This window comes from Canis lupus, chromosome X (genome assembly GCF_048164855.1).
Source record: "Canis lupus baileyi chromosome X, mCanLup2.hap1, whole genome shotgun sequence".
Classification (NCBI taxonomy): domain Eukaryota; kingdom Metazoa; phylum Chordata; class Mammalia; order Carnivora; family Canidae; genus Canis; species Canis lupus.
The window spans coordinates 105,710,999-105,736,798 of NC_132876.1; the positions used below are offsets into that span (position 1 = coordinate 105,710,999).

The window sequence follows — 25,800 nt, forward strand, 5'->3', positions numbered from 1 at the left end:
TATCCATTATTATACTATCTTTGTAACCTGAAAAAATTATCTTTTTAATTTTCTCTCTGAACCTAACATTGCTTTAACTAAAAGTAAAAACTAAAAAATAATGTAATTCAATAAAATATTTATTGTACTGTGTTAGGTGTGGTAGAGTATTAAAAAGTATAGGTGACACAAAATGTAACAAAACCATCACTGAAAAGGTACAGACAGTATGTATATGTGCTGCCGAAGTGAGCACATGAAAAGGTACACAGTACGAACAAAAATGGAAGAGAGGTCCCTGCAGGCTCATCCAGAAAGAAGAGTCTTCAGGATGCAGGGCTGATAAAAGTTAGGTAGAGAGGAAAGCCAAAGCCAAAGACCATGTTCCATTTGTAATTTGTGATGTGATTTAAAAAAAATCAGCTTAATTAAAATGGACACATTTTTACTAAGCATGACGTATCAGAAAAGCATAGTTTGGTCCCTGCCTTCTAGGAAAGAAACATCTTCAGGGGCAAAGCAAGACTTGTGTTTATTCTGTAAAGATCCTCTCTCATTATCTTGTTTGGATTCTCCTTTAGACTGCTTTACCATGTTGGAAATTAGGTTATTTGGTAACTTGTTGATTTGTTTTTCTTCTCTCTAAGGTAAGCCCCCAAGGGAGGGATTTTTGTCTATTTTGTTGCATCCCCACCATCCACAACAGCATCTGGTTTACTGCAAACGGAATTCGTGGAATGAAATGGAGAATCGGGTTGTACAGTAAAATCACATTAACTCTCTGGCCTTGAATATCTCCGGGCCAGCCAGAAATCTCCCAACTTTCAAACACTAGGGGGCAGGCTGAGATTAGAACAGAAACAATTTTTTCCTTTAGGGCAGTGGTTTCTAACTTTGCTTACATAATAAGCATCGCCTCCGGGCGCCCTTAGACATTCTAAAGATCAGACCAGACTCCTGACTATATCGGAATCCGCAGAGGGTGGGGCTCAGGCATCAGTCTTCCAGGAAGCCGCCCAGAAGATTCCGACGTGCAGCAGAAGGGCAAGAACCACAGACGCGGGGGTCAAGGTTGCGCGGCCTTCGGCGCAGCGGGAAAACGGAGACTGGCCGCCAGGACTCCTGGCCTCCACGTCACTCTCTGGCCGTGGTGCCTTTAATCGATAGTGGCGGGGAGTGGCCGGTCCTCCCCGTAGCAACACGCCCGGCCCGGCGCGCTGATTGAGTGGGGACCAACTCCGGCTTCCCGCCAATGGGAGCGGCTGCAGGCGCCGCGTGCCACCCCCGGCGGCCGCGAGCCCCCACCCCGAGCAGCGAGGCTCCGCCCCCGGGCGGCCGCTCTGCGAGGGTGCGGTCGTGGGGAGCAGGTCTGGTCCCGCGCTTGCGCTCGCGCTCTCCGGCTCTCGGTTCCCTCGACTTTCCCCCCGCCCCCCCGGCCGGCTCGCGAGGCCCGGGTCTCGGATCGCGCGCGCTCGCGGCTGTGGAGCGCCATGAGGCGGCTGGCGCTGCGGTAGGTAGCAGGAGGCGGCGAGGCGGGGTCCTGGGGTCGCCCACGCCCTCGCTCCGGGCTGCTAGCGGGTCCGGGCGGAAGGAGCAGGCCGCCAGCTGGGAGGACTAATGCGATGGTTTGGAGCAGAAAGTGGGGCCGGGTTAGAAGGGGCGACCACCTGCTGCCTGGACGGGTGCCATTGGGCTTGGGGGGGGCGCCGCGACCCCCACCTTTTAAAGGCTTCTGGAGCAGAGTTTGAGGTTAAAAGCGGAGCGGCACTTTAAGGGAGGAAGTTGGGTGTTCCCTTGAAATTCCTTTCTCTTTGCTCATCAGGGGTGTGGTCTGGGGTAGCCCCAAGTCGGAAAGCTAGCCTTTAGGATTCCACGTTACTTTCCAGCCCTTTGCCCTCCTTTGGAGAGCATTTCTCGGTTTAAGTGCTTGACCCGCTTGACTCTGGTTAATGTGGGCAGAGATTGCAGGGTACCTCTTGGACTGTCAGGACTTCAGTCAGGACTGTGTGCCCAGGGCTTTTGGTGCTGATCTAAATTTTACCTTTAATGAGCAGCAAGGGGGCGAGGTGGGAGGCTTGTTAAGGCTACTTGGACAAGGAGGATGCTTTTTTGTATGTGTCCATGCCAGCTTGCCCATTGAAGGCCTAGGGACTTAGACTCTAGACAGGTCTGGCTCTCCCTCAGCCCCTTTCACCTGAGCACTCCAGCTGTTCCCAGGTTCTTTGTGTCTGGCCAGGACCCCAAGGGCCTCACCCCTGTTCCAGCGTTTGGAATCATCCCACTACAGGTCTTTCAACTCTGTAGCTGGCCCACATTGGTGTCGACTGACCCTGAACTCTATCATTTCTCTCGAGGGCCCTGGATCTCTCTCACTGTCCCTGTGGGTCTTGCTACCAGTTGAAAAAGGTTCTCTGTCTCTCTCATATAGCACTGAAAAAAATAAAAGATTTGTTAACACTGTTTAGACAGGTTGAAAGTCATGACAAGAAGGGCCACAGTTGGCCTTAGCTTACATTGGGCATGATGTGAAAGGCCTTCTACAAAGTTACATGGTCTTGCCATGTACCTTTTCCCAGGAAACCTTTCTTGATCTCCTCTCCCCCAGTTTGGAAGTCTCTTTCTTTGTCCTGAACTCCCATAAACCTGCATTCCTTTCTTGTGAGTCCTATCCAGGGTTTAGAGAGAGAGAGAGTTCATAAATGAATACAGACTGTTCAACATGATTAGGTTATTTGACTAGTGGGCAATCTTTTTCGTTTCTTTTTTGTTCCAGACTCATAAAAGAGTCACCTGAATTTGTCCGTTTCTAAATTGAGGGATTTCCCCAGAGTGGAGGGCCTGTGAGTGGCATTGCCTATTACTGTACTGGAAACTCTTCCTGGACACCTCCCCTAAGGTTGGGATCCAGATCAGAGCTGAGACACTTCTGCTCACACCTTAGGTGATTTCTGTGACTTCCTAGGCAAACCATGAAGAGATTGGGCTCCTTAGTCTTATTTCATTGGAAAGGTTCAATCGTGGAGTCCTAGGGCCTGAATATCCCAAAGCCTCTTGACAGCTTCTTCTAAAGGCCTCAGAATTTTCCTGTAAGACTCCAAGAGCTTATCAGGGAGAAGCCAGTATACCTGAGGTACTGAGGTGTCGAGTAGTGATTAAACCATTCTTCTGCTCCCTCCACCTCAGTGCCTCATGTATAAAAGGGAAGTAGCCTGAGATTGTGAAAAAAGCAACTTGCCTGCATGTGCATTCATGAGTACATGTGTGTATGTGAACTTCTTTCTTCTTATGACAGTCCTATAGGATAGTTACTATAACTACCCCATTTTACAGATGAAGAAACTTTTTTTGGGGGGGGATGAGGGAGTTAGTCCTCACTTGTCCCAGCATGAGATAGTAAGATAGTAAGATAGTATTAGTAAATACTAATAACTTGAACTAGTATGAGTAACAGTATTTGGGGTTCTTAACCTCTTCAGTGCTGTGTTTTCTTCAGCTGTGCCATCAGTAGATTGCTTTGTCAGTTTCTGATATTATATATGTGTTATTCCTGATACAATAGTGAGTGATTAGGAGTCAACATTTAAACAGTAAGCTAAACCAACTTATTTTGGCAGACTAGGCTGGGCACATTTGGGTAAATAGCTTTTATTTTGTTTGGGGATTAGGAAATTTCTGCCCCAGTCTTTGAGTCTGGAAATGGTTAATTCTATTTGCAAATTGATATAATTGGCTTTAACTTATGGCGTGATAATAAAGAACAAAATAAGTGTTCATAATTAATAATAAATGTTTGTAATTAATTTACTCAGTAGTTTACCAGATTGATTCTGGGCTTCTGAAGCTAATAAAAAAAGCAAGAGTAAATCCATTAAATCTGGTTGATATCTTTTATTTATTTTGTAGATTGTTAGCTAATTGGTCTCTGCTCTCATGAAATGTTTACTCTAGTTGGAAAGATGATTTATAGAATAACCTCGTATGCAAATATACACTGGAGAAACAGGTACAGACCTTTACAAGAAAGCGTATACTGAGGATGTGTGATGGCCAAGTGTTCTGGGGGAAGAGGCCAATCTTTGAGGTTTCCAAGAAGCCATGGAACCTACTCTAGTGTGTCTTATCTTGTTTCGTAGGCTTTGTACCTTGAACAAGGAGCTGCTTATTCCTGGCAGAGGACTGACTCAAGGATTCCAGAATCCAGAGAAACAGAGAGTCTTCCATATGCATGAAGGCAAGCATGAGTGTTTATCTTTTGGGCCCACGTGGTGAAAAACCCTGTCTTACTTGGGAGGCACATAGATAGATAGTTTAGGCACATGAGACACACTACAGGTGGATCTTTTATAAACTTTTCATTTATAAAATGATTGGTAAAGGGACGCCTGGGTGGCTCAGCGGTTGAGCATCTGCGTTCAGCTCAGGGTGTGATCCCGGAGTCCTGGGATCGAGTCCTACATCAGGCTCCCTGTGGGGAGCCTGCTTCTCCCTCTGCCCATGTCTCTGCCTCTCTCTCTCTGTGTTTCTCCTGAATAAATAAATAAAATCTTAAAAAAAAAGATCAGCTTTGGGTAGAAACCACTTTCAGAATTTGAGCTTCGGAGCCTGGGAGATGGAGCTCTTTCAAGTTAAATGATTTACATCTTCTTTGTATTGGTACTAAAGGGGAAAGCATGAACAAAGACACCTGCTGGATAAAAGGTGGGCCCTTCATTTGTAGCAACTAAATGCTCCTAATCTATAGTTTTGTTAGAGACATGCTGTTAATCCATGCTTAGTTGAAATTAATTTCAGTTACTAGCCTGATATGCAAATTATAGATGTTTATATCAATTTGAGAGTATGCATTATAATTAAAATTGTGGTTTCTTGAAAAGGTACACATGTATTATATATGCGTAACTACAATTTCTACTTTTTTCTTGGCCATCAGTACCCATCTTTCTTCTTACACTGAATAAACTAGTAATAATCATTTTACATCAGCAAGTATCAGTGAGTATACCATTTTGTGTACTTTATGTCCTTTCTTTTATTCAAGGAACTCAGGAGGGAATAAAGATAAGAAATAAGTCCAATATACTAGTGGTTACTAGAGGCATACCTCAGAAGCACAGTAAGATGAAGTGCAATAAAATGACGTATCCCTGTAGATTTTGCAGTTCTTTATGATCTAGTTTTTTTTTTAAGATTTTACTTATTTATTTTATTTTAGAGAGAGGGTGAGCAATTAGGGGGAGGGGCAGAGGGAGAGGGAGAGAATCACAAGCGGACTCCACGCTGAGCGCAAAGACTGATGCAGAGCTCGATCTCACAACCCTGAGATCATGACCTGAGCTGAAACCAGGAGTGGAACACTTAACTGACAGAGCCACCCAGGCACCCCTATGATTTAGTTGTAATTATAGTTTGTACCAAATTTATTATGTGTAACAACTGTTTGATAGAAAAATCAACTGTTTTTCATTAAAATGCATGTTTCTCTAACCATATTTCATTTTGATCCATTAGTTATTGAAGGACCAAGGATTTCTGTAGTTAATTTCTTATAAACTGGAATATATATTTTCTAAATCCTATATAAATGCTAGAAAAAAATGAACTCAGTATTATGTGAAATTCTATAGATTTATTTTTTAGTCTTGAATTTCTACTGGTTATCTAATTTGTTTTCCCTTTATCCATATAGCATGTTCACCTATACATGTGAATCACGGTGTGTGTGGTAATTAGTATCAACTTTTTCTTAAGTGCTTAATTTTTTTGCATTAATTTATTCTTGCACTTTTTGAGCATTAACTAAAATTAAATTACTTTCTTTGCTTTTCCTTGATTTACATCTTTGCTCCTTTTTTGTGGCTTAAACTTTTCTAACAATCAGGGTAGTATAAATATATGAGAAATCAGTTAGAATGATACTTGGATATCAGTGTTAGTCCCTGCACTAAGTAATCTGATTTACTACTGCCTATAAAAAGCTAGGTGATGTTTTTGGTCATGATATCTCCATCATAAGGACACTCCTACGGACTCTGATTCTGCCCCACCTGATGAATAATTGAAGTTACCCTTTTTTGTTTGTGTGTGCAAATCCCAGTGATTGGCACAATAGTATTCTTTTCTACACTAAGGAGACAATAATTGTTTGGAGGTTTTAGGAAGCAGAGGCTTGATCTCTTCCCTGAGCTCTCTGTTGTGGCATTAAATGGAAATTAATGGATCTTTAAAGCTTTTGAAAAAAAAATAAAGCTTTTGAGTGCATGAATTGCTTTTCATGGTTCTTGAACTCATTGCCATAATCCATTTCCGATACTTCTTGGTTTCTTGGAGTGACCTCTATTTTTCTTTCAGTTCGTGATAAGTTGCGGGAGATAGTAGGAGTATCCACAAACTGGAGGTAAGCATGCTTTGTGGTCCTTCATTCTTTCATCCCTTATGCTAGGCTGTATTTAGGCTCAGCTGATTGTCTCATTGTAGGGATGGAGGGGGCCCTGTGTTTGGAAATGGGTTTTTTACTTGAAGAAGACCAACACGCCATCATACTCATCATTTGGTGCATTGTTGTCATAAAATGTGATTTACACCTACTCTGTATTTTTTGAAATATATTCAGGTATATTACCTCACTGGTTCTCAATAAAACTTGTGACATGCTTATGGCATATATTCTTATCTTTTTTTTTTTTTTTACCTATGATGAAACTGAAACTCAAGATTGAAAGATTGAGTATCAGAGTTTGGGACTCAAACCCAAGTTTCTTGTTTTTTCTTTTTTGTGCAGCTTGATTCCTTTATTGCTTCTTGCTAACAGCAGTTCCCAGTTAACCCGGTCTCTCAGTATTTCCCCCCTGTGAAATAGGGTAATATCCTTCTTGGTGCACTGAATTTTGAGACTAAAATGAGATTTTTTAAAAAAGCAATTATTAGGCATACAATAATCTATTATTGGTATAGAAATTATCTAATGACTTCTTTTTAACGGCTTATATGAAAATTTTCAATTTGCCGAAAAGTAGAAAAAGTGAATACCTATGTCCCTACCATCTTGATTGGATATTGAGGTTTTTCCAGATTTGCCAATTTGCATATATTGGCTTGACTATTTCTTAGTGAATTATAGGTATTATGCGGCTTCAGCATATATCTCCAATAAATAAATATATTCTCTTTTATAACAAAATCTGCAATTGTGTATCTAACAAACAAGATATTCTGTTACATGATGAAATTGACAATAATCCCCTAATATTATATTACTCATCTATTCAGAATTTCTCAACTGTTTCCCAAATGTTTCTTACAGCTTTTTACAAAAATACCAAGATCCAATAAAAGATTGTATATTGCCTTTAGTGTTTAAGACTCTTTGGTCTCCTCTAATCTAGAATAGCAGACCATTCTCCTCCCTGTTTTTTTTCTCTTACCAGCTTGACTTTAAAGAGGCCAAGCTATTTGTCATGTAGAATGTTCCATATTTAGGATTTACCTGGTACCATTTAACTTGTTCCTCTACCCCCTATATTAAGCTAAACCTTTTTGACAATAATACTTTGCAAGTGAAGCTTAGACATCTGAATTAATGATGTCAACATTTTAGTTTCTTATCCCCTTGTCTCTCTCTTATTCTTTTTTTTTTAAAGATTTTATTTATTTATTCATGAGAGACACACAGAGAAAGGCAGAGACATAGGCAGAAGGAGAAACAGGCTCCCCACAAGGACCCTGATTCAGGACTTGATCCCAGATCCTGGGATCACGCCCTGAGCCGAAGGCAGCGCTAAACCGCTGAGCCACCTAAGTGTCCCTCTCTCTCTTCTCTTGCACTTTAATCATCTCATCTTCTTCTTCCCTTCCCATCTCCTTTCCAAGTTCGCCTCAAGATCTCCTCCTCTTTACCTTTTGCTCTGCCTTCCATACTTCTTTTGGATATACTCCATTTTTCGTCCTCTGTCTCTCTTTCCTAAAATTGAAGGCAGAGAGAGAGACAGAGAGCTAGGGTACATACAGAGAATGCAAGAATTGTCAAGGTGAGAGATGGAAATATGGAGTTCAGTGGCGACTTTCTTTAGCCCATAGATGTGTTTGTATCCATCACTACATTTTTAATTTGATGTCAGATATTCTATTTTTTAATATACTTTTTGATGAGGGTGAACATATGGTTTGTTTGGGTATATCTATATCACTTATAAGTATGTTTTTTTTTAAATCTACAAGTGCAAGGCATTTTATTTATTTATTTATTTATTTAAAAAGATTTTATTTATTTATTTGAGAGAGTGACAGAGCAAGCATGAACAAGGTGGGAGGGGGATGGGCAGAGGGAGAGGGAGAAGCAGACTCCCCTCTGAGCAGGGAGCTGATGTGGGGCTTGATCCTGGGATTGTGACCTGAGCTGAAGGCAGATGCTTAACCACCTGAGCTACCCAGGCGCCCCGCAAGGCATTTTAATAGAAAAATTTTAATTACACTGAGAGGCAGGTGGGGAGGGAGGGAAGGAAGAGAAAATGAGGTAGGTCCAGACCTTCATATTCCTCCTTTGATGGGGTCTAACTTGCCTGATTGTCACTGGCATGTGGGATAGCACTGCCTCTGTGTTTCATTCATGAAGCTTTCATCCTTTCTTCTCAGAGACCATATGAAAGCAATGGAGGAAAGAAAATTACTTCAGAGTTTTTTGGCTAAGTCGCAGGAAGGACTACCACCCAGGAGAATGAAAGACAGTTATATTGAGGTTCTCTTGCCTTTGGGTAGTCAGCCTGAATTACGAGAGAAGTATTTGACTGTTCAAAACACCATAAGGTAACACAGCACTCTTTTTGTTTGTGTCGTTTGTTTTTATTTTATTTCCTTTCATTACTATGACTTTGAGATGTATATGTAATTCGCACACCATGCTATTCAGCTATGTAAAGTGTGCAGTTCTGTGGTTTTTAGTATATTTGTAAGAGTCATGCAACCATCACCACATTCAACTTAAGAACCTTTCATCCACCCAAACTATGTTCTTCATTTTTAAGAGATGATCATTGTGATTTTCATTTAATCAGTTTTCTTTATTTCACAGATTTGGCAGGATTCTTGAGGACCTTGACAGCTTAGGAGGTACTAGTATTTAATATTTCTAAATAAATATTTACAGCTATACATTGAATTCTTTGGCTGGAGGGGGCCTTTTAAATTCTTCAAGTTGCACAGATGAGGATATTGTAAAAGAGCAAAAGAAGGGCCTCTTTTACTTCTGAATTGTCATAATTTTTTTCCTGAAAATGTAGATTCCTGTTTAACAATTGTAATCTCATTAATCCTTTCTAATAGCTTTTCAAAAAGTCTTAAATTTATGGAAAAGTTGCTAGTACAGTACAAAGAATTGTTCTCTGAATCATGTGAGAGAATATGTTGCCAATGTGATGTACATCATCCCCAATTGTTTTCATTAATATTTCCTACAAACGGGACGCCTGGCTGACTCAGTGGTTAAGTGGCTGCCTTCGGCTCAGGGCGTGATCCTGGAGTCCCCAGATCGAGTCCCACATCAGGCTCATGCATGGAGCCTGCTTCTCCCTCTGCCTATGTCTCTGCCTCTCTCTCTCCGTGTCTCTCATGAATAAATAAATAAAATCTTTAAAAAAATTTCCTACAAACAAGGACATTCTCCTCCATAACCACAATACAACCATTGGAATCAAGAAATTAACCCTGATATTTTAGATTGTTTAATCCTCAGACCCCATTCAGCTTTCACCACTGGTCCATTTGTTGCATTTAGTTGTTGTGTCAGGAATAGCTCCTTGGTGTTTCTCTTTCATGACCTTGATACTTTTGAAGATTATAGGCCAGTTCTTTTTTGGAACTTTCTCTAAATTTGGTTTTATTTGATACTTCCCCAAGATTAGATTTGGGGCATACATCTTTGGCAGGGACATCACAGAAATTATGATGTGTTCTCATTGCATCTCGTCAACTGGTGCATAATTCTCATTTGTCCCATTACTGGAATGTTAACTTTAATCCCCTGATGAAGGTGGTGTCTGCCAGGCTTCTTCACTGTAAACTTACTCTTTCCTCCTTTGTAATTAATAAGTAACTTGTAGGCAGACCTTATAAACATTCCATTTCTCATCAGACCTCCAATTTATTACTTTAAAATCAGTATAGACTCAAGGATTCCTTTTTTATTTATTTTTGTTTTTTTTTAATTTATTTTATTTATTTATTCATGAGAGAGAGAGACAGACAGACAGACACAGGCAGAGGGAGAAGCAGGCTCCACGCAGGGCGCCCGATGTGGGACTGGATCCCAGGTCTCCAGAATCACGCCCTGGGCTGAAGGCGGCGCTAAACCGCTGAGCCACCCGGGCTGCCTGGATTCCTTTTTTATTGAATGGATTATAATATGTTGCTGTCATCTCTTCTGGTGCTCAGATTGTGCTGGGACTGTCCCAGTCCCTTCAGGTGGGCTTGTGTTTTTTTGATGGGTCCCCATCATTCTTTGAACACTTCTTCGCTTTCTTACACAGTAAGATGTTCTAGGCTCATTTGTACTTTCCCTGCCTCAGTCCTGAAATCAACCAGATCTCCAAGGAGCTCTGGTTCTTTCTGATGGAGAATGGTAATTAGAAGCCAAGATACCAGTGCTGGGAGTGGTCACTGCTGCTGGGGTGTCACTGCTCCTGTGCCCTTTCAGTGGACAAGTTGGGGAATCTATGCATATACATTTACATGTCTGTCTGTCTGTTTATCCATCGATGAAAACAATGGGTTCACACTGACCGTTCCAATTTTGGTTCAGCACCACAAGTTCATTCATTTCTTCTTCCCTTTTCATATTTGTAATTCCCTTTTCCAGCTGATTCCATTATCCTAAATTCATATACTTATTTCTTCAGTTTCCTCTGTATGTAGCCAATTTCATATCTTTGCCACCTCTGTCCCCTCATGGATGCTCCCCTCATCTCACTGGGATTTGTACCACGTCCCCCTCTGCAGGGTCACTCTCCTCCTTTTGCTCAGTCTGCAACATGCTGGGCCATTATCTTGTTGTCTCCTCTCTTTATGTCCTCCTGATTCCAATTGGCCTTTAGTATCCCACTCTGGGCTACCTTGCTTACTCTTACTAATGACTTTTTGACTGAACTGTTGGGAAAGGGCTTAGCTCTAATGACTTCTACAATATAGACATAAGTCAGTTGTTAGGCTTAACACCCAGCTTTGTGTTTCTTCAGATTAAATAAACTGGGGTGCCTGTGTGACTCAGTGGTTGAGCATCTGCCTTCAGCTCAGGTTATGATGCCAGGGTCTTGGGATTGAGTTCCACATTGGGCTTCCTGCAGGGAGCCTGCTTCTCTCTCTGCCTGTGTCTCTGCCTCTTTCTGTGTGTCTCTCATGAATAAAAATCTTTTAAAAAAGATTAAATAAACTTGGTTAGGGGCACCTGGGTGGCTCCAATCATGATCCCAGGGTCCCAGGATCTAACCCAGCATCAGGCTCCCTGTTCAGCCAGGAGCCTGCTTCTCCCTCTCCTGCTGCCACTCTCCACCCCCACTCATGTTCTCTCTCGCTCGCTTACTCTCTCTCTCTCTTAAATAAAGAAATAAAATCTTTTAAAAAATAAACTTGGTTAAACATTCTTACTGACCTTTTAAAAAAAAAAACAACGCACACGCACACATACACTCTTGACTTTGGTTTACTTAGGTGTCCCTAAATGCACAAACTCCCTTGCCACTACACTGTTTTTTCCTCATTGACTCCTGTTGATGGCCATCCATTTTACCTGTTCACTTGATTCTGTTCTTTCCAGTTCTTCTAGGAACTTGCCTTATCACCTATGCTTTCTCGTTAGTATCTCAAGCCTTTTCTCAACTTCACGTTTCCTTCAGCTTATTACAAACATGTTAAAGGCTCTTCCATCTCATAATGAAAAGTAGGTAAAATACCCTTCCCTCACAACACTATTGAACTTTCTCCCTCACTTCAGAGCTAACTTTCTGGAACGAGTTGAAAAAAGTCATTTGCTCTTATTTCCTTTATACCTTAACCTCCTATTTACCTCTAAATCTCATATGTTCTGGCTTCTGCTCCTCCTCCTGCTATTGAACTGCTCTTGCCAAGATCTCCATCAGCCCCTTTATTTCATGATCTAATAGATGCTTTTCCTTTTTAAAAAGATTTTTAAAATCTGAGATAGAGAACACTATTGGGGAGAAGAGGCAGAGGGAGAGGGAGAAGCAGGCTCCCCACTGAGTCGGATGTGGGGCTCGATCCTGGGACTCTGGGATCATGACCTGAGCTGGAGGCAGACACTTAACTGAGCTATCCAGGTGCCTCTGATGGATGCTTTTCCAAGTTTACAATGTTGTTAAACTCATCCTTATGCTTTGGTGATATTTCCTCCTGCCTCTCTGACTCTTCCTTCCCAGTCTCTTGTGTAGGCTCCTCTTTGTCTAGTGATCTATGAAGAATTTTTTAATTAAATTCAATTAATTAACGTATAATATATTCTTGGTTTCAGAGGTAGAGATCAATGATTCATCAGTCTTCTATAACGCCAAGTGCTCATTCCATGACGTGCCCTCTTTAGCGTCCAGCACTGTTTGAATGTTGGTTATCCCCAGGGTTTTGTCTTCTACCCTTTTTTGCTTGTCTATATACTCTAAATACTCTCATTCAGTGTCATTTCTTCACTTATTATCAGTATGTGGAATCTTTAGAAAGCTATATTTCCTGTCCTGCTTTTCTTAGTTCCAGACCAATTTGTCATCCTGCCTACCAGACATTTTCATTTGGAAATGTTATAGGCTTTTCAAATTTAACATGTTGAAAACAGTCCATTGTGCTTTCTTGTATTTTCTTTTTCAGTGAATGGTGTACCATCTTTACTCAGGCAAGCTAGAGACCTGGGTTTATTAAAATGCTGTCAAGTGCACCTTCTTCTTAACTTGATCCTTTCATTTCCTCAAGTGGCTACCATAGGTTAGCCACATGTGATGTATTTTATGGCTACCACAGAGACTTTTAAATGGACCTGCTTGCCTTTAGCCTCTCATTCCCCCAGTGCATCCTTTAGCAGGTGCATGGATGGAAGGATTTATTGTCACTTAAGTAATATTGGGTACAGACCCTGGTCCCGAGGGCTGATGATACAAGTTTGAATGACTCATGGAGAAGCAGTGAGGCTTCTAAACACAGGAGTATAATACATCTTTAAATGACTTGTTATTTGTAAGATGCATAGCTAGCTGCATGCTTAGCTGATTAAAATATGGAAAGTATATAGATAGCCACAAGGTGGTGTAAGAGTCAAATCTGTTATTTGGGAAGGAGGAATGACTTCAGTTAAGTAATTGTTTTATGATTAAGGAAGAGTCAAGGAAAATAGATTGCTGAGTCCCTGTGATTTGTTTCTCTTTTCTGAAGATCTTCAGTGCTGTCAGACTCATGGGCTGGAGTCTTTTTCTAGTTGAGGCACTGTGTGTGTCTCTGTGTAGTGGTGACAGGACGCCTGCTGGTTTTGAGCTTTGATTTCTTTACCAAATCTAAAATTGAGTGGGCGGTCAGATTAGAGAATCCTCAAATATCTTAAATGTATAAAATATAAAAGTCTTTGGTTATCAGAAAAGACTGCTGGTGGGATCTGGGGGGTTGGGTCTTCAGATAATTGCAGAGAGTTGGTTGTAAATGTTGGGAAATAATTTTGCTTTTCCTTCATTTGGTTCTCTTCTCTTTCCTTACAGTTCTTATTTGCTACATGCACACCAGAGTTCATGCAGCTAAGATGTCTCCTTTGTCAATAGTTACAGCCCTGGTGGACAAGATTGGTAAGCAATATTATTTTCTATGAATAATTAGCATTCTTAGTAATTATAGGAGATTATTTTTTTAAAGATTTTATTTATTTATTCATAGAGATGCAGAGAGAGAGAGAGAGAGAGAGGCAGAGACACAGGCAGAGGGAGAAGCAGGCTCCATGCAGAGAGCCTGACGTGGGACTCGATCCAGGGTCTCCAGATCACGCCCCGGGCTGCAGGCGGCGCTAAACCGCTGTGCCACCGGGACTGCCCTATAGGAGATTATTGAAATTAGAGGAAATCTTTTCCTTTTATGGGAATTTTTATGTGTATATATATGTATGAAAATTCTAGACTGCTATGTACCAAGATACATATTTATTATAATCTTTGAGTGGAAGGGTTTTTCATGATTCCAGTTTTATTTTTTATATTCTTTGCACTGTCTATAGTTTTCCAAAAGGCATATGAATTTTTTTATATGTCAAAAAATTGTTTTTAGTTTTGAAGACTGTAAAAAAGAAAAAAGGAAATGTGGTGGAATTGGTCAGAATTTCAAGTGAAATTTTCCAATTGAAATACAGATAGCTTTGGGTGTCATTTGAACTCAGATTGATTTTCTGTCTTGCAGATATGTGTAAGACGAGCTTAAGCCCAGAACAGGACATTAAGTTCAGTGGCCATGTTAGCTGGGTTGGGAAGACATCCATGGAAGTGAAGATGCAAATGTTTCAGGTGTGTATTTATCTAAAGATTGACTGCTTATTCCAATACAACCAGCCAGGCCCAGTGAAAAGCGCAGTTACCTATGTATCAATAGACAAGTCTATAGCTCACCACTTATAGAGAAACAATTGAAAGTTCATGTCATGCAGATGGTGGGTGATTTTTTTTCTTTAGATTTATTTATTTTTTAGAGAGAGAGAGAGGGAAAAAGAGAAAGCGAGTGGAGGGAGAGGTAGAAGAAGAGGGGGAATCCTCAAGCAGACTCCCTGCTGAGTGGGGAGCTGCCGGGCTCAATCCCAGGACCCCGAGATCATGACCTGAGCCGAAACCAAGTGTTGGACACTTAGTTGACTGAGCCACCTTCATGGTTGATTCCTGCCCTGCCAGATTCCTGCTGTAGGACCTGTTCTGGGGATTCTCGGTTATTTGAATCTTGGCCCAATAGGTTGAAAAGAGATACAGGGGTTATTGCGAGGAGAGAGAATGAAAATTAATGTCAGGCAGGAACAGATGTCTGTTTTAAGTTTGTGTTTCTCATTGGTCATTTTGACTAACTTAAGACTTGAGTGATCTTTTCTATTCCAGACAGGAAGCTTGGTGGTAGGTGCTTTGCCTTTGCTTTGGGTACCTGTAGGTTCACATCCCAACTCAGCTGCTTATTAGCCATGCGACTGTGGGTAAATTACTTACCTTCTCTGAGCTTCTGTTGTCTCAAGTGTAACATGAAAGCAGTAATAGTACCACATTATATTGTTTGCTAAGGGTGAATGAAGAAACAACCCAACCATTTTAATTACTTGGTATAATTGCCTGTCACACAGTGACCACTAATCACACGTTGGCAATAATGTTGATATATTAGCGTCGCTATGGAGATGGCCCCAAATCTTTTCTGGGACTGACATTCAGACCTACCTTAGGGGCACCTGTTATCTCTCTCCCCCTGCATGTGCTTTTGCTACCTCAAATGCAGTGTGTTACAAACTGAGTCCGTTGGTTTCCTTTCCAGTCCTGATCCTCCTTCATTTTCCCTTTTGTCTCCCCAGCCCCAACCCTTTGTGATAGCTTTAATTTTGCCCTATGCAGCCTTCTGCCAAGTCTTGCAAATTCATCTCCCATACAACTCATCAGAGTTCTTTCTTCCCCTTCTCCTGGGCCCATGTATTTCACTCAAGGCCTTACTGCCTCCTGTGTGAGTACCTGAACTGTCTTAGTTAGCCTGCCTGCCTCTAGTCTGTTGCCTCTCTGTTAACTGTACAGATTTTTACCAGCTAGGTCTTCCAAAGCTGATCTTATTTTTTTTAAAGATTTTATTTATTTATGAGAGAGAGAGAGAGAGAGAGGCAAAGACACAGGCAGAGGGAGAAGCAGGCTCCATGCAGGGAGCCCGATGTGGGAATTGATCCTGGGATTCCAGGATCACTCCCTGGGCCAAAGGCAGGTGTCAAACTGCTGAGCCACCCAGGGATCCCCCAAAGCCGATCTTAAATCACACTGCTTTGCGTCTCAAAAAACCTTCTGTGACTGTTAGGTGTGCCTTACAGTCTAACTTCTTTTGACTAGTTAGGATCCAAGGTGCTCCATAAACTACCTCCCACTCAGCTTTCCAACCATATTCCCAACAATTTAACATTTATATACCTTCCTAGAGCTTGCTGCTGGGCATTTTGAACATTCTAAGAGTAGAGAGTTGTTCAGTTTTGCATTCTTGATGCTTGGTGCTAGTAGGTGTTCATTATAATAAACCATAATTTAAACAGTGAGTTGGATGAGTATCATTGCTTACGCTTTTTTCTTTGCCTGAGATTGTCATGCTCTGCCTCTACCATCCACATTCCACCTGTGTTTCCAGATCACCTCATGCTCGGATGCTTTCAGCTCATAGCACCTATTCCTTCCCTATGACTCCTCCCTCAGTACCCTTTCCCTGACCTTTCTCCTGGCACCGGCGAATCTCTTCTGCACCAAGCTGTGTATGAACACATCTTTTTCTCTTCTACCAAACTGTATGAGTCTTAATGACAACATCTGGATGTGAGTCACCTGGCTCACTTCCTCACATCCATTCATTTATCATTGACTTATCCATTGTTTATTGAGTGCCTGTGTTGTGCCAGGTATGCAGTAGTGAGCTAAACAAAGTTTCATTCTCGAGATGCCTGGGTGGCTCAGCGTTTGAGCGTCTGCCTTCAGCTCAGGGCGTGATCCTGGGGTCCTGGGATTGGGTCCTGCATCAGGCTCCCCGTGGGTAGCCTGCTTCTCCCTCTGCCTGTATCTCTGCCTCTCTGTCTGTGTCTCTCATGAATAAATAAATAAAATCTTTTAAGAAACCCCAAAGTTTGATTCTCTTAGAGTTCACATTCTAGTAGTACTCAGTCATTTTCTGCCTTAATTCATACTGATTGCGTATGTGCCATCTGCCGGTCTTTGTGCTATGCATAAAGGGATGCAAGTGTGAATAAAAGGGTCTCTGTCCTCAAGGAGCACATGCTACAATAGGGAGACAGCCACATAAATAAGTGGCTATGATTTACATAAGGTCCCCAACTTAGGATGGTTTCATTCGTGTTTTTTCAGCTTGACAATGCCTTGAAAGAGCTTTCAGTAGAATCTGTACTTTGAAGTTTGAATTTTGATCTCTTCCTGGCCTGGTGATACGTAGTACAACAGCAGCAGCGAGCTGCAGCTCCCAGGCAGCCGTGTGATCATGAAGGTAGATGACTGATACACTTGCAGCCGTCCTGTCCTCTTTCAGCCATTCTGCTTTTACTCTGAGAAGAATATTCAGTAAATTACTTGAGATATTCAACACTTTGCTATAAAATAGGCTTTGTATAAGATGATTTTGCCCAACTGTGGGCTAATGTAAGTGTTCTTGAATGCGCTTAGGGTAAGCTAGGCTAAGCTGTGATGCTCTCTTGGTTACATGTATTAAATGCATTTCAACTTAATGATATTTTCAATTTATGATGGGTTTGTTGGGACATAAGTTGAGGGAGATGTGTAGTATATATATTTTTAAAGAATTCATTTATTTATGAGAGACACACACAGAGAAAGGCAGAGACATAGGCAGAGTGAGAAGCAGGCTCCCCACGGGGAGCCCGAGGTGGGACTCGATCTTGGGACCCTGGGATCATGACCTGAGCCGAAGACAAACGCCACCCAGGGGTCCTGAGATCTGTAGAATATTAAGCATTATGCAGCATTTCTCAGTAGGGACACTATTGGCATTGTATGTAGGAACGTTTTTAGTTATGCAGGACAATCCCCTGTGTTGTGAGATGTTTAGCTCCTTGGTTACCCCTGCCCTGCTAGTGATGTCCCTCAAGTCATGTGGCGACCAAAACCTCTTCTACACATATCCAAATGCTCCCTATAGGGGTGGTATCCATCTCTGTTACATTGAGAACCACTTTCAGGGGAGGACTTTGTTTCCATTCTAGTGGTAAACCAAGGAGAGGATGATGACCTCTGCCTGAAGAGGAGGAATGGGGTAGGAGTGGGGAGGAGTGTCTTGAGGACAGCAGCTATGAGGAAGGCATCAGACACAGACATGGGCAGGAGGAGTTCAGTAGCATGGTATGTTTAAAAACCTCCGAATTGTCAGCTGTGGCTAGGGCAAAAGGTGCAGGTGTAAGAGGGCTGTTTGGTGAACAACCAGAGAGGAATCTGGGCTGTGTTGTGGAGGCCTTTCTATATATGGTGCCAGCAGGCTTAGAGCAGATGCGGGAAGAAGGTTGAGGGGGAGAGGGTGATGGTGCCCGAACAGGCAGCGGTGAGGAGGAGTAGGGGTGAGGTCTGTCGAGCCAGCCTACTGTACCCTCAGCTGATGACAGGACCTCATGATATAACTTCCCTGGAAGTACAGATTCCTAGATGATAACGAAATACCTTAAAACCTCAAAGGCTTGGGCATTGTAAATATGTCACTCAATCCACAGAATTATCACTGATCCTCCCTGCTTCGCAGGAGCCCCCGGGCTCGCTCAGCTAAGGAAACTGAAACCTGTGCTGGTAGTTGGCACCCTGCAAATACTAATGTCTGTGAGTGCAGTGGGCCATTCACCTGTCTCTGTGTGCCACTGCAAGGACAGGTAGGCCTGCAGAAAGCCAGGATCCCACGCGCTGCTGGACAGTTAAATGCTGCTGATGCCGAGGGTCCCTCTATGACCCTTGCCCTTGATTTCAGTGATGCGCGGTTCCAAAGGCCTTGGGAGTGTCCATCCCAGCCCTTCTCAACTGGTCTGCTGTTTGAATTTTGGGAGATCTTTCTCTTCTCCCAGACCATAGGCTCTTTGGTCATGCTGCCCTTCTCATCCAGAGCTTATTTCTGTGCCTGGCAACTCAGCAGACGGAGGTTACCGAATGCACTTTTCTTTTTCTAATTGTAGCCTTTTTCAAAGGGTGCATGCTGTTAGAATTGTGGTAGGTCTTTGCAGTAAATGCATTTCTTACATCTGTATTTTCTTTCCATTGTTCTTTAGTTACATGGCAATGAATTTTGTCCTGTTTTGGATGCAACATTTGTAATGGTGGCTCGTGATTCTGAAAATAAAGGGTAATTGCTCTTTCTTTCCTAATTCTTCATTTTAAAAGATTTCAGAGATATATAAAACTAGAGAGAAGACTATTACGAATTTCCATGTATTCATCACCTAGACTTAGAATTTTTAACATTTTGCCATATTTGCTTCATCTGTTTTTTCAAAGTATATTGTTTTCTTTATTTTAAAGTAAATCCCAGACATGATGACCTTTCGTCTCTGAATACTTAAGTGTAGGCATCTTTTTAAAAATGAAGATATTTTCCTAAATAAAGATATTACCATTAGCATGCCTAATAAAAATAATAGTAAGTCCATAAGATAGTCTCATGATCAATTCGTATTCACTTTTCTCCAGATATCATTTAATGATCTGTTCAAGTCACAATCCAAAGTTCACATACTACATTTGATTTTTATGTCTCTTAATCCTATCATTTTTGTTAATAGCTTTATGAGATATAATTCACATCCATACAATTCACCTATTGAAAGTGTACAATTTAATGACTTTTAGTGTATTCACAGAACTGTATCTCTTAGGGCTTTTTAATCTAGAATAGTTGTGTGTCCCCACTGCCCCCTTAGTGTTTCATATAAACTTGTTGAAAGGCCAGATGGGCTTTTCTGTACAGTGTCCAACTTTATAGATTTGTCTTGTTGCTTCCTCATGGTATTTTTTTTAATTGTTTCTCTATCTCTAGTATTTTCTATAAACTGAAGTTACAGCTAAAGCCTTGATTAGATTCAGATTCAGCATATTTGATGGGAGCACTTTGTAGGTGATGAGATCTGTGTATCTCAAATTGTTGTATCATATCAGGAGGTACAGATTGTCCCACTCATAGTGATGCCAAGATTGGTGTGTGGTGGTTCAGTAGTGACCAAACTGATCTTTTCATTGTAGGGTTCACTTTATCCTCTTACACTCAGCAATAATGTGCAGGGTGCAGTATAGTACAGGATATATCCAGAGTATATGCTCTCACCCTGTGGATAGCTAGCTCCCATCAGTCTTTCTCCAGTGCTTTAAATGTTCATTGCTGATCATTGCTTTAATCATTAAGGTATGTAAATGATTCTCTCCTGTCTTTCCTTCTATGTTTACTACCTAGTGTTCTGGAAAGAAGAGCTTTCCTTTCTTAGCTAGGGTAATTTAGTTTGTAAAGGAAAGTTGGGATTAATGTTTCATTCTTGCCTTTTATTTACACATTTTCTGAATAATGAGTTGCTTTACTAGCTAGCAATGACATGGTTTTTCTACTTTTTGGCTTTTTAAAAAGGTATCATTGTGAATTCATGGATTTTAATTGTCTGTATTTCAGTAAATCGCAGCCATCTTTGGGCAGTGGGGGCAGCTTTCAGATTGCTCCTGTAAAAAAGCTCTTTTCACATTTCTCTACTAGTCTTCCTGTTCTCTGGTACAAGGGGATGTCTTGGGGTCATCTTATACTTTTCCTGCCTGAGGCCTGAAACCAGCCGTTTCTCCAAGGAATCCTGGGGTTCCTCTCAGTGAGCACTGGTATTTAGAGACCAGAATCTGAACCCTAGAAGTATATGTTGTTACTCATTTATCATTGTCTCTAAGGCTTTTTGGTGGACAGAACTAGGATGTATGTTAAAAAACAACGAACATCCAACCTCAATGAGTTTATACCATCAATTCCAAGGCAGATTGAACTGTATAGGTTTTAACTTATTTGGCTTTATACTTTTTGTTCAGCATGTATCTTCTGATAATAAAGTCATTCTGCTACACAACCTGGATGCCTTTATTATATCCAAGAAATTTGAGTGATATAGTGATATTATGTAATATACGATGTATATTAAAATTTTGCCAGTTGTCCTTAAAATGTCTTTTATAGCCCTTCCATCTGAGTCAGGATCTGATCAAGGATCATGTATCGCATGTAGTTATCATGTTTTTTTTTTTAAAGAGTCCCTTGCCATTTTCTTTCTTTTAATATGTTGACTTTTTTTGAAGAGTCCAGGCCAATTATCCTGGAGAATGTTCTGCAGCCTGTCTTTGACTATTTCCTCATTACTGCCATCAGGTGAAATTTTTTGATGTGAGGCAGTATTCTTTTTATAAATGTGAACTTTCTATTGTACAGACTGATCCGTAACCAGAAAGCCCCTCAGTTGTTCTAGGGTTATTATGGGAAGCGGTCAGGCAGCATTAACAAGACCAATAGCAAAGACTTCTTGAAACTAGTGGGTAATTGTTCACCTTCCATATTTGCTAGGTAATGACACCTCTTAAACTGTAATCTTTTCTTTTCTTCTTTTTAGGCCGGCATTTGTAAATCCACTCATCCCTGAAAGCCCAGAGGAAGAAGAGCTCTTTAGACAAGGAGAATGTATATTAATTTGTTTATAATAAGATACAGTTTAAAAAGCACATTAACTGTACTGCAGAGTAGGTTATGTAAGAGTATGTATGGTCTCCTCATACCGGTCATGTGTCTTACTCAAGACAAGAATTTATTGAAATTAAAAATACTTATTTTTCTCCCCAGAGTCCATAGTTTGAACAATTTTATCAATTAGATAGTATTCATCAAGTGAAATGATTTGCATTCTTATTTTTAATAAAATGGGAGCTTATCAGTGAAATAACTCCTGGCCCCCCTGAGCCAGTATAATTTCCATCTGGAAGCGAAGAATCTCTGAATACCTTATGTAGCCTTGGCAGCCTCCTCTGGGATAGATGTTTAATTTCCCATGGACTTTTTAAAACCTGGAAATGCTGCCTCTGTAGGGTCCCTGGCAGCCCAGGTCAGGAACCCCAGTGCTGGGGTATGACCTTCCTGACTGTAGCTCCTTATTGCCCTGTGTTCCAGTGAACAAGGGGAGAAGGGTGACCTTCAGTGCCACGTCATTACTGAAAATGGCTCCCAGTGCTGAGGAGAGGACTACCATACATGAGATGTTTCTAAACACACTGGATCCGAAGTAAGTCAGCAGGGTGAGATTGTAGGTTATGAAAGCATTTCAACCTTGGCCCTCTCCAGAGTTACGTGTGCCTCACATACTGGGAGTTGTTTGCAAATATTTTACTTTTCAACAGTAAAGCCATAGCATTCACAGGGTTTACTAAATCTCCATTTGTACAGGACTGTAAGTTTTCGAAGTCGAGTTTTGCCCCCTAATGCAGTGTGGATGGAGAATTCAAAACTGAAGAGCTTGGAAGTGTGCCACCCTCAGGTATTTTAAGTTAATGAAAAATCTTTTATCTTTTTATTTTTTATTTTTAAAAATTTTTTATTTATTTATGATAGTCACACACACACAGAGAGAGAGAGAGAGAGAGAGAGAGAGGCAGAGACATAGGCAGAGGGAGAAGCAGGCTCCATGCACCGGGAGCCTGACGTGGGATTCGATCCCGGGTCTCCAGGATCATGCCCTGACCAAAGGCAGGCGCTAAACCGCTGTGCCACCCAGGGATCCCTGAAAAATCTTTTAAATAGGATAACTCGCATTCATGGTTCTTGTGTAAAATTTGACATACCTTTAAACTCACCTCCTTTCTGCAGCAGTGCTAATTCCTTTCTTCTGTATATGAGGGTGGCTGGGAGCTTGTATTTGTTAATAATTACTTTATATCCTATAGGAGCGCAACATTTTTAATCGGATCTTTGGTGGTTTCCTTATGAGGAAAGCATATGAACTTGGATGGGCTACTGCTTGTAACTTTGGGTGAGTCAGAGTGAAGGTGGTTTTAACTTCTGAGAAGCAGCTTGTACTACCCCATTGAACCAAATGGAACATTTTGGACCAGTCTGGATGTATTGGGGCATAGGCTCTGTTTTTAGATAATTATTTTAGTGATACCACCTACCTTTGAGCTTACTTTTCCAAAGGCTGTAGCGCTGCCTCTGTCAGTACATTAAAGACCTACTGAGAAGAGGTGATGATATGTGGGAGGGAAAAGATAGAGTGGTGATCTGGTCTCAGGGGCATTGCTTACCATTTCTCACTGGTCTTCCTTCCCTCCTTCCGTAAGTTTATTCTTTGATTATTTAAATTTTGCTTCAGCTGATTGTTAGGGGAGAAGTAGAGATCATCTGAATTTTGTGGTTGACCCATATTCTGTCTTTGCCCATTAGTGGCTCCCGACCGTTTGTTGTAGCTGTGGATGATATCATGTTTCAGAAGCCTGTAGAGGTTGGATCATTGCTATTCCTTTCTTCACAGGTAGGTGTGTGATGAGAGATGAAATACAATTTTCTATCATTTGGGCCTGGACGAGAAGTCTTTTTTTTTCCCCTAAAGTCACTATTTCTCTTATGACTGCCTTTTCTTCCCTTTTCAATGCACTTGACTAACTGTTGTATCTAAATCCCTTAGGTTTGCTTTACTAAGGACAATTACATTCAAGTCAGAGTACATAGTGAAGTGGCCTCTCTTGAGAGTAAAGAGCATATGACCACCAATGTCTTTCATTTCACATTCATGTCGGAAAAAGAAGTGCCCTTGGTTTTCCCTAGAACATATGGAGGTAAGCAGCAGTGTCTGCTTGTCCCTGATGAATGGAAGAATGTTCAAAGAAATTTTTTTCTTTTAAATTGTCATAGGAAGTATACTGATGCCTATTAGCTCAAGAGTGTATCTTTTTTTTAAGCCCAACAAACCATATATTTTAGCAGGGACTTCAGAAATAAAGAAAAACTCACTGTGACTTTTATAAAATGAATGAAACTGGGAAATGAAAAAAAAAAACCTGTGCTGGGGAAATAATTTGCCTATAACATACAAAATAACAACAGAATTCAGTTACACAGATTGAAGAGGATAAAAATCGCCTTTACAGGGCAGCCCCAGTGGCGCAGCGGTTTAGTGCCGCCTACAGCCCGGGGTTTGGTCCTGGGGACCCTGGATCAAGTCCCACGTCAGGCTCCCTGCATGGAGCCTGCTTCTCCCTCTGCCTGTGCCTCTGCCTCTGCCTCTCTCTCTCTCTGTGTCTCTATGAATAAATAAATAAAATCTTTAAAAAAATTCTTATAAAAAAAATCGCCTTTACATACTTGAGGGAAACTGAGTCACAACAAAACCCCCAAACCACCATGAGAAATTCCAGCAATGAAAGTTGAAAGCATGGGATTATTTTGGAAGGTGAAAAATAAAATAAAAAAGTCTTGTCCTGTTTTTAAGAAGTTTATAATCACATTCATAGAAGATAATTTAAGTAAGTTGTGATTATATTTTGGAAAGAACTTGTCCCAAATATGTCTCATTTGATAGCATTACCTTACCTGAAATGAGTTGTTCAAATGTGGCCTATAAAAGGATATTGGAAAAGCAGGCATCTTGGATACTGGGTATGAAAAAAAGTAATAACACACTTCACAAGAGGAAGTCCAAATGGTTCGTCGATATTTGGGGTTTTAGAGCATATCTTTAGAAGATTGTGCTTTTGAGGGTTTGCAGCCCTGAAGGCCTGGATGCCTCATGGCCTGCAGGTGGCTGTCCTTGCTCTGCCCGAACCTGTCTGTTGTCTGCAGAGTCAGTGCCAGCTGCCAGCAGCCACTGGTGGTCAGAGACCAGTCCAGCCAAAGGAATGGGGCAAGAGTTGAGGCCGATTCCGTCGGGAGCCTTGCACATCCCTGGCCCAGCAGGGCAGGCCGAGTGCCAGTCTTGCATGCTTGTGGCTGTCCTCGTGCTCCCGAGTAGTCTTGTGTTTGTACAGCGATTCTGTAAGGTTCTGCGGGTTTCTTCATGGTTCTTTCTTTTGTGTTTCAGAGTCAATGTTGTATTTAGATGGGAAGCGGCATTTCAATTCCATGAGCGTACCGGTGAAGCTGAGAAAGGACTTCTCTGAGGCACCCTAGGAAAGCCATGCTTGCAGCAGAGCAGCTCTCTGTCGTGACATAGTGCCTGATGGAGGCCTGCTCACGTGTTCCGGCTTCAGCTTTACTCTCATCCGCCGTAGAGAAGAATATATTCAACCTTTAGGATGCTCAGAAAAGCAGGACCAGAGAGAAGCTGGGTGGGGCACGGGGAGGTGGGGTTATTACACAATAAATACTCTCAAGACAATTGAAATTGTGAATCTGCCCTGTTGCCTCCTCTATGGTAAAGAAAAGAAACAAGGGCAGAATGCCTTTAGATGTAGTTGGACACATTTTTTTCCTTGCCCTTATCATAAACTATCTGCATGTGCAGTTTCCTGCCAAGGTATTTGGAGGGCATTCCTTAAGCTTGCTCTTAGTGGTGGTTCCCCTGTGTTGTCTAAATCCCATCAGCCCTGCTTGATTCTTCTGTGTTTTGCCTCCCTCTGCTTTCCAGCTTTTGTTGTTAACAGAGGGAAGATGAAAAGTCGGAATGCAGGGATCCTGCAAAAGGTAAGGTATTTGGAAGGATTTGTGGGAGGCTTTAGATCTAAAGCCCTGCTAAGAGGAGGTGTTCAGAGATGACCTGGGTGAGGACACACAGGCCTACATGTTATTCTTTCATTCGCCGGACAACCCTGCAGCACACTTGGCTAGGGATTGGGCAGGATATATCTGATTCAAACACAGGAACAGCAATAATAACAGCTGCTTATGCTTCCTGAACACCTGCCCTGTGCTAAGGCACTGTCCTAAGCACTTGACATATATTACCTCATTTATTTCTTCCACCAACCTTAGATGTAGGTTTTGAAACCCCCTCAGCTTAGATCACTCAGGAAACTGAAGCAGAGAGGTTAAGTAACTTGCTTATGGTCCCACAGCTAGTAAGTGATGGTGCTCCCATTCAGAGCTAGGCGGTGTGGG

General features: G+C 41.6%; 1 protein-coding gene across 4 annotated transcripts in view; it reads left to right on the forward strand.

Moving 5' to 3' along the window:
* Positions 1-25,081, forward strand: part of ACOT9 (acyl-CoA thioesterase 9) — a 65,255-nt gene extending 40,174 nt beyond the window's left edge. Inside the window, exons 1-16 of one of the 4 annotated variants that reach the window (XM_072815598.1) lie at positions 1,294-1,489; positions 4,113-4,210; positions 5,666-5,701; positions 6,328-6,373; positions 8,608-8,778; positions 9,044-9,081; positions 13,713-13,796; positions 14,398-14,501; positions 18,980-19,053; positions 21,335-21,402; positions 21,886-21,997; positions 22,159-22,249; positions 22,656-22,741; positions 23,152-23,239; positions 23,393-23,543; positions 24,785-25,081. In XM_072815598.1, the coding sequence (XP_072671699.1) occupies positions 1,470-1,489; positions 4,113-4,210; positions 5,666-5,701; positions 6,328-6,373; positions 8,608-8,778; positions 9,044-9,081; positions 13,713-13,796; positions 14,398-14,501; positions 18,980-19,053; positions 21,335-21,402; positions 21,886-21,997; positions 22,159-22,249; positions 22,656-22,741; positions 23,152-23,239; positions 23,393-23,543; positions 24,785-24,873 (1,356 nt within the window). In that variant the 5' untranslated portion in view covers positions 1,294-1,469 and the 3' untranslated portion in view covers positions 24,874-25,081. Of the gene's footprint in view, positions 1-1,293; positions 1,490-4,112; positions 4,211-5,665; positions 5,702-6,327; positions 6,374-8,607; positions 8,779-9,043; positions 9,082-13,712; positions 13,797-14,397; positions 14,502-18,979; positions 19,054-21,334; positions 21,403-21,885; positions 21,998-22,158; positions 22,250-22,655; positions 22,742-23,151; positions 23,240-23,392; positions 23,544-24,784 lie in introns of those variants that run through there. The other 3 variants (XM_072815599.1, XM_072815597.1, XM_072815600.1) reach the window with 3 other exon arrangements.
* The last annotated feature ends 719 nt before the right edge of the window (positions 25,082-25,800 follow it).